The sequence below is a fragment of the Callithrix jacchus genome, chromosome 14, assembly GCF_049354715.1.
Source record: "Callithrix jacchus isolate 240 chromosome 14, calJac240_pri, whole genome shotgun sequence".
Taxonomy (NCBI): domain Eukaryota; kingdom Metazoa; phylum Chordata; class Mammalia; order Primates; family Cebidae; genus Callithrix; species Callithrix jacchus.
Window position 1 is genome coordinate 26,891,532 of NC_133515.1, and position 18,753 is coordinate 26,910,284.

Consider the following 18,753-nt stretch of genomic DNA (forward strand, 5'->3'; position numbering starts at 1 on the left):
TGGACATTTTCAAAACCTTAGCTTCCTCATTTGCCAAATGAAGGGATTTGATCATTTTATTTTTTTGAGACAGAATCTCACTCTGTCACCCAGGCTGGAGTGCAGTGGCACAACCTTGGCTTACTGCAACCTCTGCCTCCAAGGTTCAAGAGATTCTCTTGTCGCAGTCTCCTGAGGAGGTGGGACTATAGGTATGTGCCACTACGCCTCACAATTTTTGTTTTTGTTGTTTTGGTAGAGACAGGATTTTGCCATGTTCTCCAGGCTGGTATCGAGCTCTTAACCTCAAGCAATCAGCCTGCCTCGGCCTCCCAAAATGATGGGATTACAGGCTTGAGCCACCGCACCCAGCCGATAATTCTGTTCTTAAAAAAAAAAAAAAAAGGCCAGGTGTGGTGGCTCACGCCTGTAATCCCAGCACATTGGGAGGCTAAGGCGGGCAGATCACAAGGTTAGGAGTTCAAGACCAGACTGGCCAACATGGTGAAACCCCATCTCTACTAAAAAACACAAAAATTAGCTGGGCATGGTGGCTGGTGCCTGTAATTCCAGCTACTTGGGAGGCTGAGGTAGGAGAACTGCTTGAACTGGGACCCGGGAGACGGAGATTGCAGTGAGTCGAGATCACGCCACTGCCCTCCAGCCTGGGCTACACAGCAAAACTCCATCTCAAAAAAAACAAAAAACACATACAGATTATGTGGCCCAGGCTGATCCTGAACTCCTGAAATCAAGTGATCTTCCTGCTTTGGCCTCCAAAGTGTTGGGATTACATTCATGAGCCACCTGGCTCAGATGGATTAGATAATTTTAAAAAAACTTTCTAGATCCACAACAGTCTAATTCTGAATAATGAAGTAAGAACATTAAATGTGTTATTAGTCAAGTTAAAAAATGTATTAGCAAAGTTTTAGGTTGAAAAAAAATATTCTACTTACCCTGTTTACTGTGGATGCAAGTGCCTGAAGAACGGCTACTTTATCCCTAAGAAAAAGAACCACAAGTTAACCCCCATTAGTGAGGGCTCTTCATAGCCACAAGTGATTCTAATCTCAGTAGAATCATTGGCTAATAACCAAGTGCAGATTTGACCTGAAGCTGATTCTTATTTCACAAGGTCACTGGAATAAATCAGAAAATGAGAAAACTGCCAGCTCTTTTGCCTAGTTGGTACATGTTCCTCTCTTTCCTTTGCTTGTCCTCTCTGGCCTGGTACATAATGCCATAACCCAGGGCTAGTGATTTCCATCCTCACCTCTTAAAACTATCTGGGTTACTTCCTCTATCCACTTTCCTACGGATTCTTACCACAGCTTTCAGGACTACTGTTGCCTTTATTATCTTAATTGGTAGCTCTTGATGCAGTTATCCGAGAATAAACCACAAGCTTCACTCTGGACCTATTGAATCAGAGCCCCCTGAGATCCGCACAGGACTGTTACATGCACTCTTACCAAATTCCCAGATAATTCTGATACACTGTCCTGGTTTAGAACCTCTCAGCCATTTATGACCTTATGGTACAGGCTAGCTGTCCACTATGCCTTGACCTTCACTGGAATATACGACTGACAAGATAATTCGATTTCAAATGTATTTTTGTTCCTATGTTAGATATAATGTGCTTCCTTTTCAAAAGGGAATTATACCCAAGAATATTAACATTCTTAAGACTGTAAGTCTTAAGAGAAAACAAAAGTACAGGAAATTTTATATTTCGTCAAATCTAATTCCCTGATGTATGTAACACTCACTAAATTTTCTATCCATGTTTAAAATTCACATTTATGTAATTTCAGCAAGTGTGATAACACATTCTTTTATCTCTCAGCATTCCCTCGGCAGATCTTTCATTCGCCTATTTAAGTTTTATTAAGTTTCAGGTCACCCAAGTATAGTATTTAGAAAAAATTTAAAAAGAAAAAAAAATGAAAAAAGAAGGTAAAAAAAAAGTTTTATTAAGTTAGCATACTTTCCTAACATGTTGAACAAATGCTAGTGAAAAAACGGTGACATTCAGATTACTCACTAGTTCTCTGTTAAAAGGTTACTTTAAAAAGTTATCATGTATTATCTTTAAAAAAATAAACTAGAACATTACAGGTTAAGCTAAAGTGTCTGGTGTCATCTTATAACCTGTCTCCACCATGAATTTGGCATTTGTATTTCCAGAACTTTTTACACATATAGCTCCTCAGAAATAAATGTATACATGCTGTCATTCTGCATGTGTCTACGTAAGTTTGACTGCACTATCCATGTTATTAAAAATAGAGCTGATTCTTTTCAATGTAAAAAGCTATTTATAATAACCTTTTAAAATTATCCATTCAATTTTCTTTTTTTTTTTTTGAGACAGAGTCTCACTCTATCACCCAGGCTGGAGTGCAGTGGCATGATCTCAGCTCACTGCAACATCTGTTGTCCAGGTTCAAGTGACTCTCCTGCTGCAGCCTCCCAAGTAGCTGGGATTACAGGCGCCTGCCACTGTGCCTGGCTAATTTTTATAGTTTTAGTAGAGTTGAGGTTTCAGCATCTTGGCCAGGATGGTCTTGAATTCCTGACCTTGTGATCCACACACCTCGGCTTCCGAAAGTGCTCTGATTACAGGTATGAGGCACTGCACCTGGCCTCCATCCACTTTTCAATGAGCACTCAGGCTGTTTCAGCCTGTTACTATTCCCAAGTAATAAAGAACAGTCTTGTCCATGTATATATGCAAAGGTTCCTTCAAAGTGCCTAATCAGTAAGGCATGCACATTTCCAATTCTGATTCTGCCAAATTTCCCTCCAAAGAGCCGTTCCAATTTAGTGTCCCATAAACAAATGTATTTCTCCAAATCCTCTCTGCCAATCTGCTAAGTTTTAATTTGCACTTCTTTTACAATCCCAGTTACCTATGTATTGACATAACTGGGCTCCCTGCCCTCCCTAAAATAACTACGCAATTCAGATTAATAAATTTTTCTTTTTTGAGACAGAGTTTCACTCTTGTTTCTTAGGCTGGAGTGCAACGGTGCGATCCTGGCTCACTGCAACCTCTGCAGTCACCACCACACCTGGCTAATCTTGTACTTTTAGTAGAGTTGGGGTTTCTCCATGTTGGTCAGGGTGGTCTTGAACTTCCAACTCCAGGTGATCCGCCCGCCTCGGCCTCCCACAGTGCTGGGATTATAGGCATGAACCACTGCGCCCAGCCTTAAGGAAGTTTTTTTAAACCCCTTTAAATAAACCCAACTCTTAGGTCACACAATTCTAAGACCTAGCTTTTTGAGGGGCTATTAAATGTGTTCATTAGTACTACACCATAACAAGCACTTCTGCAAAGTTTTAGTTCCTACATATTCAACAAATGTTGAATAAACGAGATGAGGCAATTTCTTCAAGGATATATCCAGTGAATAAAAAAGCTAAATTGCACTGTCCACATCATTTATTTTACCTCATTAGAGATAATAAAGCTAATTTTGTCTGATCTTCCAACCATGTGAGAGAACTTCCTTAAAAATTTTTCTAACGATGTTCATGTATAACCATGTATTACAATGATTAACCATGTAAGTATTAACCCACACTAACTCAAAATCTCTTTCGATTTTTCTTTTAAGTAAATCTCACTTCTCATTCACTCACTACTCTGCTCCACCCTTCTATTTTTTTGTCCTTTAAACTCCCAGCTTCTCCCTGCTCAGCTACTCTCTCCTGAAGAATGCTCTCCAACTGCTCTTCCTGTCACTGCCTCCTTACCTAACCCTTATGTTTTCTCTCATACTAAGCACTCAATCATTTGCTGAATGAACACTGACAGAATACTTACCAAGTTTTCTTTTTTGGAATTACTACTTCATCAATCCCTAACGTAAAAATAAAATATGAATCAATTTCCTAGTATGCAAGAGAATTCAATGTGTTGATATAAAAATGGAATTCAATAGATTTTAAAATATACCTGTTATTTCAGTTCCTTCAACCTTTGAGAAGGTTACACTTCCAGAATAAAATCTGCAAAAAATAAAAGGCTTAACGCTAATCCTCACTAATGCAGTATCCAGCTCACCTACACCTGTATGCATTTTGAGCCCACATTCTACAATTACTGCAGATTAAACTGGATAATTCATGTCATGTATGCTGAGAAGACATAGTCTGTACAGCATGTTCAATATCATTAAGGAATGGATACAAGATATGGGCAAGACTGTCAACACTTTTTTTTTTTAAGAGACAGTCTTGCTGCGTTGTCCAGCATTTAGTGCAGTGGTGCAATTACAGCTCACTGAAGCCTTGAACTCCTGGGCTCAAGCAATCCTCCTGCTTCAGCCTCCTGAAATAACAGGCATATGCCACCATGCCTGGCTGGCTGACATTTTTTGAAGCAAGCAATCTCATTATATAAATGACAGTGGGGGGAGGAAAGAAGTTTTTAATAGTACTTGAACAATCTGGTTTGAAATGCGAGGAACTTTCAACTTTGGGAACCGAATTATGACGATAAAAAGAACAACTTAGTGAGCTCTTGCTTCGGTACAGATAATGCCCTGATCAGAAAGGAGTACCTCACTTAAAGCAATTACAACATACAGAAGATCACCCATGGCTTTTCATTACACTTCCTTCAACAATCAAGAAAGTACCAAATACGTAAGGCCTGATTTAGACTTGAAATTGCTGATATTTTCTATTTTCAGAGGTTGAATATGAAATCATTTTTTAACCCAAAATATAGAATCATTGGCCCATGACTGAGTTTTTAAATGTTCTGATCACACTAAAAATAAGTCAACATGCCATACAGATAATGTACACAGTTAATATTATCTTGTGTAAATCCCCTTACTAAATGGCATTAGGGGCATCAGTAACATTCAGAAAATTGTCAAGATGTGATGGCATAGAAAGATACTTTCTCCAGTAATATCTGGTCTCAGGCATCATTTTAAAACAAGAATACCCCTCTAGGCTAAGGACATTTCAGAAAGAGACCAACTCTTTCAAGTCATGCTGCTTGTTTCTCCTGAGAACAGAGATAATGGTTATTTTGAGAATGGATGCTGAGGGAGAGATTTTGATTCAGGCAAAGAAAATGTGTGGAAAAAATGCTAACAATGGCTACGAGGAAAAGGACTGGGATTGAATGGCAGCATAAAGGCTTCTGCAATACCAGATGGAGTGGTTTCTCTTTCCTGAAGATAACTTTAGAGTACATATAAAAAGTATATTATAAATTACATATCTCACTTATACCTCACAAACTTAGGATAGTTAACAATTCCAGTCTGCAGATGAGGAATGTCTACTATTATCCAATTAAAAGAATGGCAAACACTGAATGTAAATTAGGCTTTTCTTAAGTTTTTGCTACACATTACTGCCTCTCATATTCCCACAATGCCATTATTTGTATTGAGTGAAAAAAACGTTACACAAATAGGTCATACATGTTCCAAACTGTAACTATCACAGATCAAAAGGGCATGGTCAGATCTTTTAGACTTTTCTGCTTTTATGAAAACCTCATAACTTCTTTAGCCAAAAGACCCCACAGTGACGATCTATGCCTTTTATTTAGTAAAATCTTGTACGTTCTCCTCGCTTCTCCTGATTGGGTTAAAATGAGTAATGGTGGATAATTTTTAATTTGGGATAGTTAACTACGGAATATTGTAAGCAACCAGTAAGTATTTCTCTAATGAATAAATGCTTGGCGAACTCTATTTCAAAGGACCACCTCCATGTATTTGGCCTTAAGGGCACGCATGAGCAAATCCCTTCATCGTGCCTACTTCCACAGCCAACGGGTAAACATACGACTAAGCTGACTTCGCGGTCTTCTTCGTGGATCCCGTAAGCGTCTCTTACCTGCAGGTGTGTGCCCGTTCACACAGACCTGCCTGCCGACCCTTCAGCGGCTGGCCAAGCCGGCTTCGGAGTCCCAGCCAGCGAACACCTGCCGCAACCGCCATCTTTGATTTCTCTGCAGAGCACGTTGGGAAAGCGTGCCTCGACCTTCAGGAAGGGCGGGGGGGAAGTGAGCGGGGAAGAGGGACTAGCTCTGCTATTGGCTGAAGCTGAAGAAGACGAAAGCAATCATAAAATGGGAGGTTGCAAGCTCATGGTTGGAAAGACTTTGTCACGGAAGCTAAAGGCTCTGTACACATCCTTTTTGCCTCAGAGAAATTTTTCCTAAATGTTTATTTTGATGGTTTACATATCTTTGATTGTTTTCAAAATAAGAGAGGGATCTGAGAGTTTTACAACTATTTGTTCCCCCCACCATGCAGAAGTGATTTCGTCCACGTAAATGTCTTTCCTGCGTCGGGAACGGCATTTCCGCGCGCAAGCGCAGTTTAAATCACATGGTGCCTCCAGGCTTAATACTCGGGTAGTGAATAGAACGTTACTCTGGGTGTCGGAATTCAGAACGGACCTGCAGGATGTTGATCTCCAAGAACATGCCCTGGCGGCGGCTGCAGGGCATTTCCTTCGGGATGTATTCGGCTGAAGAGCTCAAGTAAGGAGTTTGTGGGGAAGCGTGCCCAGCCTGGCTCTTGAGGTCGGCGCCCTAAACTATGGTTCCCAGAAGCTCTTGCGCACAGTCTATCCTCTGAGTTCAGGCTCGTTTGGCGCTTGTCCTGCTGGGAGCTGTAGTTCTGAAAACGTTCTGGGCCGGCGTGGATTGCCTAGATAAGAGTCCAGTGGGGCTGGAGTGACAAATGTTTGCGCTGGTGGTGTGGAGTGTAAGGGTGGGGAGGGTCCTGATCTGCAGCGTTATCATCTGTCAGTCTCCTCCTCAACTAACAAGCGTTTGTGGAATTACCATAATGTCCCTGACACGATTAATTAGGCACGTAGTAAGTTTCCTCTTGTTTGTAAAATGTTTGTCCTTCAAGTCTCAGTTCAGGCGTTAACTTCTCTTTGCTAGGACCTTGCTATATTCTCTGTCTGTTAAATCAAGGGAACTCTCTTTAGTCTTCTTTTTGATCACGGTAGCGTTTGACATTCTCCAACGCACTCTCTTGAAACTTTCCTTTCTTCCAGACCTGATTGTCTTCAAGTTCTCCTATTTTTATGACAAATACTTCTGTCTCCCTTTCTTCCCCTATCGATCTATAACCCCACAAACATTTATTGAGCTTCCAGTTTTTTTCCAGGCTAGGCATTAATGACACATTGGTGAGCAAGATCTGTACCTCATTTTACTCCTTAAATGTTGATGTTCTTCAAGATTCTATTCTGGTAATGTTGTTTTCCTCATGGTAATGTTGCCCCTAGACAGTCTCACCACATTCATGATTTATAGTCTCAAATTTAAATCCCCAACACAAATTTTTTTCTCTGATTTTGAGACTCACTTGTTCAGCTGTCTGGACATCTTTACTTGAATTTCATACAGATATCTTAAACGCATATCAAAAACGCTACATGCACCCCTCCTCAAAGGGAGGGGTAACTTACCCCTCTAAAATGGTGTAGCCAGTGCAAAATGGTCACTAGAAACTGGAAAATAATTCTAGATCTGTCCTGACATCTAACTTATTTATTGGGCTCTTCCTTTGTGTCACCTACATGTTTATTTGTACTTTACTCTCCTTGTTCTCCTACTTGCTACTGTGTCCCCTCTGGCCCTTATCTCATGTTTGAATTTCTTCCTTCCACCCTCCCCTTACACCTCTCACGTGCATACTCCACACTGCTGTCAAAATTATTCTTGCAGAGTGCAAATGTCGTTATGCTACTGTCACCCTTAAAACCTTCCAAAGGTTCTCCATCTCTCTCAGATTAAGGATATTTTCTTAGCATAGCTGATTTTAGCTATAACATCATCCCTTCTCCAGCCCTATTACACTTGCATATTCCAGAAACTGCCATCACGTTTCAACAGCTGGGCCTTTCTTTAAGCTCTTCCCTCTGCACACAATGTCCTTTCATCCAAAGGGAGGTACTTGCCTCTGTCCCCTGGTCAACACACATACCTGAAGGCTCAGTCCCCTCCCTCATTTTCTTAGGTCATTTTGCACATGGTACAGTTGTCTGTCATGGTGCTGTAGTCACTTTTTGTGCTTGTGTATCTTTGCCTTCCTCCACTACCCTTGAGCTTCTTATGTGTCTCACTCCTGTATTTTATCCTCAAGTCTGAATGAATGGATGAATAAAGTCCTGAGCTACAGCCCTGGTATCATTGGTAACAGTGTGCTAGCTCAGACTAAATATATCATCACCACCATAAGTGGATATGATTTCATCCAAAAGCAGAAGTGTTTTACGTTGCCTGAATTTTTAAAAAGATAATTGTGGAGTTTTCAAACAGGTTTAGGGTTGAGACATTTCAATAATTCTGCCACCTTTTATTGTGCCAGATTCCAGTAGCTTCCCATTTTTACTCAGAGTAAAAATCAAGTCTTTGAGGGGCCATTTCAGTCTCCTGTTACCTCTCTGATTTCACCTCTATTCCGGCTACCCTGACCTCCTTGCTGCATCCAGAATACCTCGGGTACACACCCACCTCAGGACCTTTGCACTCTGCTAAAGTAAAACCCTCTGCCCAGTTGACTGTATGGCTTTGCACTCGGTAAAACCCTCTGCCCAGTTGACTGTATGTCTTTGCACTCTGTAAAACCCTCTGCCCAGTTGACTGTATGGCTTTGCACTCTGTAAAACCCTCTGCCCAGTTGACTGTATGGCTTTGCACTCTGTAAAACCCTCTGCCCAGTTGACTGTATGGCTTTGCACTCTGTAAAACCCTCTGCCCAGTTGACTGTATGGCTTGCTTCCTCAACTCCTTCAGCCTTTGCCAAAGTACCTCCTTAGGGAGCTTCTAGGACTACTTGCCCACTCCGTTCTTCCCTTTCCCTGCATTATTTTTCTTCATAGCACTTTCTGCCATCTAACAGACTATACACTTATTTTGTGTCTGTTCCCTTTCCTCCAGTCTAATGTATGGCCGTAAGCATAGGGGTTCTTGTCTGTTTCCTTAGCACTTAACACTATCTGGCACACAGTGAGCACTCAGTGGGTATTTGTTGAGTGTATGAATAGATGGAGGGAGGAGCTAACTGCTCAGCTCTTGGCACTTTCAGTCCTCAGTGACACCTATTCTCAGTTCTTAACAACACCAATTTGTGGTGTTACCTCCAGTAAAAAGTTCAGGCCCAGAGAACAAAATGTCTTTCTAGAAAGTGGCAAAGGCCATCTTTAAACCTAAGTCTATTGATCTCAAACTCTTTCTTCTCCAGTGGAATCCTTACTGGTTGCCCCTACTCTTTTTATCCTGTTCCTGTAATGGTGAGAGGGACTTTCTCCTCTACCCAATGAAGAGAGAGGAACTTTATTCCAGACACTATGTTTTCTATGTGGTATCTTCTAATCATCCTAATAGAGCTGCTGCAATGCCCAGACTTCAGGTGAGAAAAAAGTTAGGTAGTTATCAAAGGACACAGTCAATAGATTGAAAGGGCAACCCAAGAAATAGGAGAAAATATTTGCAAATTATATATCTGATAAGAGATTGATATCTAGAACATACAAAGAACTCCCACAACTCCAAAACAACAACAAAATTCAATTTTAAAATGGAGAAAGGATTTAAATAGACATTTTTCCAAAGAAGACATGCAGATGGGCAATGAGCAGGTGAAAAGATGTTGAACATCACCAATTATTAGTGAAATGCAAATAAAAAGCTCCTCAAACCCAGTAGAATGTTACTATCAAAAAACAGAAAGTAATAAGTGTTGACAAGGATGTGGAGAAAGTGGAACCTTTTTGTACACCATTAGTGGAATTGTAAAATGGTGCAACTACTATGGAAAACAGTAAGGTAGATTCTAAAAAAATTAAAAACAAAATTACCGTGTGATCCAGCAATTCTGCTTCTGTGTATGTATCCAAAGAATTGAAAGTAGGGTCTCAAGAAGATATTTGTACACCTATGTTCATAGCAGCATTATTCACAATAGTGAAAAAGTGGAAACTATCCAAGTGTCTATCAATGGATGGGTTGATAGACAAAAACGTAGTATATACATACAATGGGATATTGTTCAGCCCTAAAAAAGGGAGACAGTTCTGATATATCCTATAACATGGATGAACCTTGAAAGCATTGTGCTAAGTGAAATAAGCCAGTCACAAAAGGAAATGTACAGTATGATTCCACTTATGTAAGGTATCTGGAGTAGTCAGAATGATCAAAACAGAAAGTAAAATGATGGTAGTGGATGACATGAAGAATTATTGTGTAATGGGTACAGAGTTTCAGTTTTACAAGATGAAAAAGGGTTCTGCAGATAATGGTGATGGTAGCACAATGCCAATGTACTTAATACCGCTGAGCGGTACTAATTAAAACAGTTAAGATGAGGAATTTACATTATATATTTTTATTACAATTTCAAAAACTAAAAAGTAAAAGATAAGTAATTTGTTCAGTGTTACCCAGTTCAGGGTTGCAGGTGGACTCTAGGTTTGTGGGAAGAGACCACACACGCAACCATTCAGTTAGATCAAGTTTCTCGTGAAATTAGCTTACCGGCAGCAAGGTGACCATATAGACAAGAACCACAGCAGCAGATCTGTCTCTAAGTCGCCTTAGCCCTTAGAGTGACACTGGCCATCAACATAGAATCTTCTAGATCTGAGTAGCTTAGTTCCTGATAGACCAACATCGTTTTACACTCAGAACATGTCACCATTCATGAAGAACTTGACACTATTTTTGTACTTCATTAAAGGGAGTGTTCACTTTATTGAGGGCTCTCCTTTCAACCTTCAGATTTCCTCTAGGGTGTCAAATTATTTGTCTTTATCTTCTAAATCAGAAAGGAAAAAGTTTTAAAAGCAAAGTTGGCTTTGTAAACGTAGTTAAGTGTCCTATGGGCACTCCTTTCAAACCAAACATAAAACATGGTGAAACCTTTAGTAAGGTTTGACTACATGTGTTTAATTTTGTCAGATTTAGTATTTCTGCATACAGGGGTTATTGCATCATATTCCCTTCATTTGAACTGTGTGGGCTTTGAAGTTATGTCTGTTCCATAATCCCGCCTCCTCTACATTCTGTCTATGTCACCTGGATTAAATCACCTAACATCCCTGAACCTTGGTTTCCTACTCTGAAAAGTACATGTAGTGATGACCAATTTAGAGGATTAAGATCAAGACTGAATAATGCGGCCAGGCATGGTGGCTCACTCTTGTAATCCTAGCACTTTGGCAGGCTGATCTCTAGAGCTCAGGAGTTCAAGACCAGCATGGGTAACATGGCGAAATCCTGTCTCTACAAAAAAAATTAATAGAAAAATTAGTTGGGCATGGTGGTGCATGCCTGTGGCCCCATCTACTCGGGAGGCTGAGGTGGGAGGATCACTGGAGCCCAGGAGTTCGAGGCTGCAGGGAGCTGAGGTGGCACCATTGCATTCCAGCCTGGGCAGCAGGAGTGAGACCTTGCTGCAAAACAAAGACAGAATAATGTTGCCTCTGAAGCATTCAGTGTATAGTAGATGCTTAACTCCTTTTTATAAATAGTTTACCAATGTACTTAGTGCAAGTTTTGCTCAAAATCTGTTTTTTTAACTCATTCATTTCTTACATATGTATGTATTAACTATTGGGTACCAACTGTGCACTTAGTATTGGGGTACACTGGTGAGCAAGGCAGAGACTGTGCCCTCTGGAGCTGTCAAAGAGGCATTAAATAATCAAGGAAACATCACAGAGGTTGGTAACCTTAGTTTTCCTCTTGATCTTTTTTATCCCCATAGGAAATTAAGTGTTAAATCCATTACAAACCCTCGGTTCCTGGACAGCCTGGGGAACCCATCGGCAAACGGCCTGTATGATTTAGCTTTGGGCCCCGCAGATTCCAAAGAGGTGTGCTCCACCTGCGCGCAGGACTTCAACAACTGCTCCGGGCACCTGGGCCATATTGAGCTCCCACTCATGGTGTACAACCCTCTCCTCTTCGATGTAAGTGCTGCCTTAGTTGTGTGAGTCTCAGGGCTGCTGGTGGGATTTGTGAGTGCTGCCTCTCTCCCACAAGAGTGGTCTAAGGAGGTTAAGCTCCAGACACCCTAATGAAAACATTCTGTAGAATGAGATTTTGAAACTTTGAACCAAATACAACAACTTCAACGTACCCTGTGCCCCTAACTAAATGAATATCAGCTTGATTCCAGTTGAGTAGAGCCACAGCTTGATTCCATTCACGTGGAGGGTAGGGAGGGTTCAGATTCGTCCCCTACACCTTTTGTTTCAGGGGCTTTGTGCTCTTCAGAAATATCATTGGCACCTGCCTGGCAACAGAGAGAACTTGTGTTCTTAAGGCCTCCCTGAGCCCTTCAGGTGGCTCTATAGGCTCTCATGTGATGGCAGGAGCAGCAAAGCCCCAGAAAGCCCAGCAGTGAAGTCAGAATGGAGTTCCTGTCTTGCTTACGCATTTTCAGCTTTTTGAGTTCAGCTAACCTTATCTCCAGGATTTTTTTTAAGCCACAGATGTTGGTATGTGTGGACATGATTTTCGTCTGTTAATCATATTAAAGAAAGAGAAATGTCTTTTGTTTTCATGACAGTTTCATTCTGTCTCCCAGGCTGGAGTACAGTGGCACAATCTTGGCTCACTATAACCTCTGCCTCCTGGATTCAAGCCATTCTTGTACCTCAGCCTCCCGAGTAACTGGAATTACAGGCGCACACCACCATGCCCAGCTAATTTTTGTATTTTTGGTAGAGACGGGGTTTCACTGTGTTGGCCAGGCTGGTCTCAAACTCCTGGCCTCAAGCAATCCACCCGCCTCAGCCTCCCAAATTGCTGGGATTATGGGCATGAGCCACCACGCTCAGCTGAGAAGTGTTATAATTAAATCTTGGCATAAAATAAAGATATTTCTCTGCTTCAGGTCATACACCCAAAGTAAATTTCAAATCTAAATGGATTAAAATAAAAACTTAAAAGAGAGACTTTATCTAGTTCTTAATATAACAAAGGCCTTTTTTAAGTGTGTAAGCTGAAGTGGAGTTTTTAAAGGAATAGATTGAATATATCAAGAAACTTGTGGGTATACTGAAAGTCACCGTGACAACTGTGTCTCTTTCTAATATCCTGTTTGTTTTTATTCCCTCTCTTCAGAAGCTATACCTGCTGCTTCGGGGCTCTTGTTTAAACTGCCACATGCTGACTTGTCCCCGGGCTGTGATTCACCTCTTACTCTGCCAGCTGAGAGTTCTGGAAGTCGGGGCCCTACAAGCAGTCTACGAGCTTGAGAGAATTCTGAACAGGGTAGGTGGTCACAGAAATCATGAAAGGCAAAGGGGTGGGGAGCAAGAGATGCTAATATGTTGTCCTAGGTACCATGCCAGTGGTACAGGACATTTGATCTGTGTATCTTATAACTGGATACCAATAGCTGAGTGTGAAAACAGGAAGCTATAATAATAATGATGATGAAAGGAATGTTAATAGAAACAATAGTGAAATACCATTTAAACCATTTATGAGCTTTTTCTGATTTTCTGGACCGAGGATTTAATCAAGGTTTATTCAGTCAAAAGGCATTGCTTTTGATTGTTACATCTCGTTGATCTGTCTTACAGTAGAACATTGTGATGTACAGAATTCTTTTTCATGATGCTGACTTTTTTGGAGACTCAAGGCCAGTTTTCTTACAGGATTTCTCACATTCAAGATTGTCTGATTTTTTCCTGTAATTAGATTCACACTTTAGCAAGAATACAACCTTCATGGTACAGGGTATTTTGTATTGCATCATTTTAGGAGGCATATGATGTAGGTTGTTCACCTATTGGCAATGTTTAATTTGTTTACTTCTCATGTTTTCTTTTTTTTGTCTTTTTTTGTTTTATTAACACATACATATTTTATGGGGTACGAAGTGATGGTGTGATACAGTGTACAGTGATCAGATCAGGGTGATTTAGCATATCTGTCCTCTCAAACATTTATCATTTCTTTGGGTTGGGAACATGTAATATTCTCCTTCCAGCTTTTGAAACTGTATTGTTATTATCTATGGTCATCCTGCAGTGGTGTAGAACACAAGAATTTATGTTCTTGGGTAATTTTGTTTACAAAATTTTGTTTTGTAAAACAAACTTTAATTTTGTTTCTTTTAATAAATCTCTTCCCTTTCCCTCCTAACTGTAATTTTGTTTCTTTTAATAATCTCTTCCCTTTCCCCTCTTTTCCCTACCCTTCTCAGCCACTAGGATTCTCCATTCTACTTTTACTTCTATGAGATCAACTTTTTTTTTTGGCTTCCACATATGAGTAAGAACATGCAGAGTTTAACTTTCTGTTCCTGGCTTATTTCACATAATATCCTCCTGTTCCGTCTAATGTTGTTGCAAATGACAGGATTTCATGCTTTATTATGGCCAAATGGTATTCCAAGTGTATATATACCACATTTACTTTATCCCTTTATCAGTTGTTGGGCATCTAGGTTGGTTTTATATCTTGGCTATTGTGAATAGTGCTGCAGTAAACAAGGGGGTACAGATGCCACTTTGATATATCAATTACTTTTCTTTTGAATAAATGCCCAATAGTGGGGTAGTTCTATCTGCAGTTTTTTTGAGGAGCCTTCATATATGTTTCCCATAGTGGCTAAATTAGTTTACATTCCTGCCAACAGTGTGTAAGAGTTCTCTTTTCTCCCCATCCTCACCAGCGTTACTTTTTTGTCTTTTGGGGATAGCCATCCTAAACTCGGATGAGATGAAACCTTATTGTGATTTTGATTTGCGTTTGCCCAATGACTAGTGATGTTGAACATTTTTTCATATATTTGTTGGCAATTTGTATGTGTTTTCAGAAGTGTTTGTTTAGCTCATTTACCCATTGTTTGAATTGTTTGGGATTTTTGCTGTTGAGATGCTTGAGTTCCTTGTATATTCCAGATATTAAGCCCCTGCCCTAAGATGAGTAGTATGCAAATATTTTCTTCTATTCTGGAGTAGTCTGTTAACTGACTACTTCGCTGTGCAAAGGCTTTTTAGTTTGATATAATTCCATTTGTTTATTCTGGCTTTTGTTGCTTGTGCTTTGAGGTCTGATTCATAAAATATTTTTCCACACTTTATATTTAGATCATTGATCAATTTTTGAGTTGATTTTTGTAGAGGGTGGAGGTGGAGGTCTAGTTTAATTCTCCTGCATATGGATATCTAATTTTCCCAGCATCAATTATTAAAGACACTATCCTTCCCCCCAGTATATGTTCTTTGCACCTTTTTCAAAAATCAGTTGTCTGTAGTTATGTGTATTAATTTTCAGGTTCTCTTTTTTGTTTCGTTGGTTTCTGTTTCTATTTTTATGCCAGTACTCTACTGTTTTGGTTACTACAGCTTCGTAGTATATTTTGAATTCTGGGAGTGTGATGCCTCCAGCTTTATTCTTTTTATTCAAGATTGCTTTGGCTGTTCAGGATCTTTTGTGGTTCCATACAAATGTTATAATTTTTACTCCTGTTTCTGTGAAGAATGTCATTGGTATTTTGATAGAGATTGCATTGACTCTTTAAATTGCTTTGGGTAGTATAGTAATTTTGACAATATTAATTATTCTGATCTGTAAGTATGGGATGTTTTTCCATTTGTATCCTCTCCAGTTTCTTCCATCAGTGTTTTGCAGTTTTCCAAAAAAGTCTTTCACATCCTTGGTTAAATTTATTCCTAGGTATTTTTTTGATAGCTGTTATAAATGGGATTGCCTTCTTGATTTCTTTTTCAGCTAATTCATTGTTTGTGTATAGAAATGCTACTGATATTTTTATCCTGCAACTTTACTGAATTTCTTGATGAGTTGAAGAAGTTTTTGGTAGAGTCTAAGTTTTTCTATATATAAGATTATGTCATCTGTAAAACAGGGACATATTGACATCCTTCTTTTCAGTTTGGATGCCTTTTCTTTCTCTTGCCTAATTCCTCTGGCTGGTTACTTTCGGATAAGGTGTGGATGACCAGATCTCTATCGTAAAGAAATATTTTTTTCATAGTTAATATTTACATCAGAATTTCTGGTGTTATTAAAAATAACTTATTTAAAATTTCATTTTGTTTGTTGGTATAAAAAAGTGTTATTGATTATGAAGCAACCTGGCAAAATGGTCTCATGAATTCTGACAGTTTATCTGTAGATATTTTTAGATTTTCAATACAGTCATATCTGCAAATACTGGTATTTTTGTTCCTTTCCGATCCTTACATGTTTTCTTTCTTTGGTGGCTAGGATCTACATTACTGTGTTGAAGTGGTAGTGGGTATCTTGGTCTTATTACTTGTCACAAAGAAAAGTTGTTCCTCTTCCCCTCCCTCTTACTGGATACTTCAGTCCTTAAGACATTAGGTGGGCGGAGCAAGCTGGGATTCCACAAAGAGACATGGCCTAGTATGTAGTGTCTGAGCCCCCGCAGAGTGAGCAGAGCTTCGTGGAAAGGGTATCTCTGCACAGGACTCAGCCAGAGCAGAGAGAGAGGGGAGCCCTGCACGTGTGGGCAGCCCCATGCAGAATGCCAGAGCTCAAATATGGTAAGGAGGATGTTCATTTGGAGATAGAGGCACAGTGTGGAGTGTGAGAGCCCAAATATAAGGAGGGGGTCCACAAGGAGGGTGTACTCCTGTGGGACTTGAGCCCAAATTGGGTGAGGGCTCCACACAGAGGAGGGATGACGGCAGCAGCAGTGGGAGAGTGGTTATATACAGGGAGAGAGAGGTGTTGATCAATTAAGTACTTAAGGATAAGAGGGGCCAGATTTTATACTATCAGAAAGGAGAGTTACAAACCTATGCAAGAGAGAAGACAGAATTAATCCTGTACTGTTAAAATGGAATTAAAAGTTCTGGTGTGAAGTATGTGTGTATACATATATTTTCCCCTGGCTCTTTCCCTGGAAGGGCTTGGAGGAATGATAGTAATGGGCACACCTAGCACCCCCTTCTTGGTTTCTAAATACCATTCTCCACTAAAAAACTTCTTGGAGAAATAGCTGATCTATGGCTGGGACAGAGAAAGTACAAGAGCAGCCTGGAACATCACATGCTAGAAAGGAGGGAGGTGCTCTAAGAACGATGGGACATGTCCAAAGGACACAGAAGCCTGTGTGTAGGGCTCACACTGGCCAGATCTAGGACAGTTTGAGCATCATAATAAATGGTGATACTAAGTGATTATGACCTATCAAATGAAGTGGGAATCCATGAACCTACTTTCACGTTGATTTAAACTAAAAAATGAATTGAGTGACTAAAAGTTTAAGTAACAGGCTACTTACACAGTTTCAAAGTACCCCTCCCCGCCCCCACACATAGTCTTTTGGAGAAGAAGCCTGGCTTAACTCAAGTGGTCAAAGTGAAACATACTTGATGGGACCAATTGAAATCATGCACCCCCTCATGGGTGCAGTGAGAAGAACACAACATCACTTCTGGATATTCTTGCCAAAGATGCTAGCTGTATAATCATGAGGAAATTTCCAACATGCCCACAAATGAGGAGTATTCTATAAAACTCACCTTGAATCTTCAAAACTGTTCATAACTCAAGTTGAAGACTAAGGAACTATTCTAAACAAAGGAGACTAAAAAGTGTAACAGGTAGCTCTAAACTGGATACTTTTGCTGTAAAAGACATTTTTATTATCGTTGTTTTGAGACAGAGTCTGACCCTGTCATCCAGGCTAGAGTACCATGGCACCATGTCAGCTCACTGCAACCTCTGCCTCCAGGGTCCGAGTGATCTCCTGAGTAGCTGGGACTACAAGCATGTACCACCACACCTGGCTAATTTTTGTGTTTTTTTAGTCGAGACAGGGTTTTGCTGTATTGGCCAGGCTGGTCTTGAACTCCTGACCTCAAGCAATCTACCTGGCTCGGCCTCCCAAGGTGCTGGGATTACAGGCATGAGCCACCGTGCCCAGCGTCTAAAGGATATTATTAAGGGAGTTGGAAAAACTTGTTAGTGTTTAGGATTAGATGGTAATAATTTATCAGTGCTAATTTGCCATTTTTTAATGATTGTATCATGGTCATATTTGTGAGTGTCCATGTTTATAGAAAATGTTCATCAAAATATTTGGGGTTGATGGTATATCAGATCATCAATGTACTCTCAAATGGTTCAATTGTGTCAAATACCTTTTTAATATATATTGAAATTTTCAGATAATTTGGCTCCTTTTTAACCAGTTAACATGGTGAATTACTCAGTTTCTTTCCTAATGTTAAACTAACCTGGGATTCCTAGGATAAACCCAAATTGTTTAGGATATATTACCTTTTTAATATGTCGTTGCATTTGTCTTCTTAATATTTGGGATTTTTGAATCTGTGATCATGACTGAGATTGGTTTACACTTCCTTTCTTCTATTGTCTTTCAGGGTTTGGTATCTAGATTATGTCAGCCTCATAAAATGAGTAAGAGAATTCTTTTTTTTTTTTTTGAGACAGAATCTTATTCTGTTGCCCAAGCTGGAGTACAGCAGCACAATCTTGGCTTACTACAGCCTCCACCTCCCGAGTTGAAGTGATTCTCCTGCCTCAGCCTCCTGAGTAGCTGGGATTATAGGCATTTGCTACCATATCCAGCTAATTTTTGTATTTTTAGTAGAGACAGGGTTTCACTCTGTTGCTTAGGCTAGTCTCAAACTCCTGAGCTCTGGTGATCCACCTGCCTCTGCCTCCCAAAGTGCTGGGATTACAGGTGTGAGCCACCATGCCTGACCTTGTTTGATTTTTTTTTT

General features: G+C 40.1%; 2 protein-coding genes across 9 annotated transcripts in view; one reads left to right on the top strand and one right to left on the bottom strand.

Moving 5' to 3' along the window:
- PTCD3 (pentatricopeptide repeat domain 3) overlaps window positions 1-5,976 on the bottom strand; it is a 31,441-nt gene extending 25,465 nt beyond the window's left edge. The window contains exons 1-4 of one of the 3 annotated variants that reach the window (XM_002757542.6): window positions 5,860-5,976; window positions 3,950-4,002; window positions 3,818-3,854; window positions 939-984 (exon numbers count right to left, since the gene is read on the bottom strand). In XM_002757542.6, coding sequence (XP_002757588.1) covers window positions 939-984; window positions 3,818-3,854; window positions 3,950-4,002; window positions 5,860-5,963 — 240 coding nt within the window. In that variant the 5' untranslated portion in view covers window positions 5,964-5,976. The remainder of the gene's footprint in view (window positions 1-938; window positions 985-3,817; window positions 3,855-3,949; window positions 4,003-5,859) is intronic. The other 2 variants (XM_035273409.3, XM_017964190.4) reach the window with 2 other exon arrangements.
- A 356-nt stretch (window positions 5,977-6,332) lies between these two features.
- Window positions 6,333-18,753, top strand: part of POLR1A (RNA polymerase I subunit A) — a 78,042-nt gene continuing 65,621 nt past the window's right edge. For all 6 annotated transcript variants that reach the window (XM_078348944.1, XM_002757543.6, XM_078348946.1 and 3 more), the window contains exons 1-3: window positions 6,333-6,511; window positions 11,760-11,964; window positions 13,124-13,273. In XM_078348944.1, coding sequence (XP_078205070.1) covers window positions 6,435-6,511; window positions 11,760-11,964; window positions 13,124-13,273 — 432 coding nt within the window. In that variant the 5' untranslated portion in view covers window positions 6,333-6,434. The remainder of the gene's footprint in view (window positions 6,512-11,759; window positions 11,965-13,123; window positions 13,274-18,753) is intronic.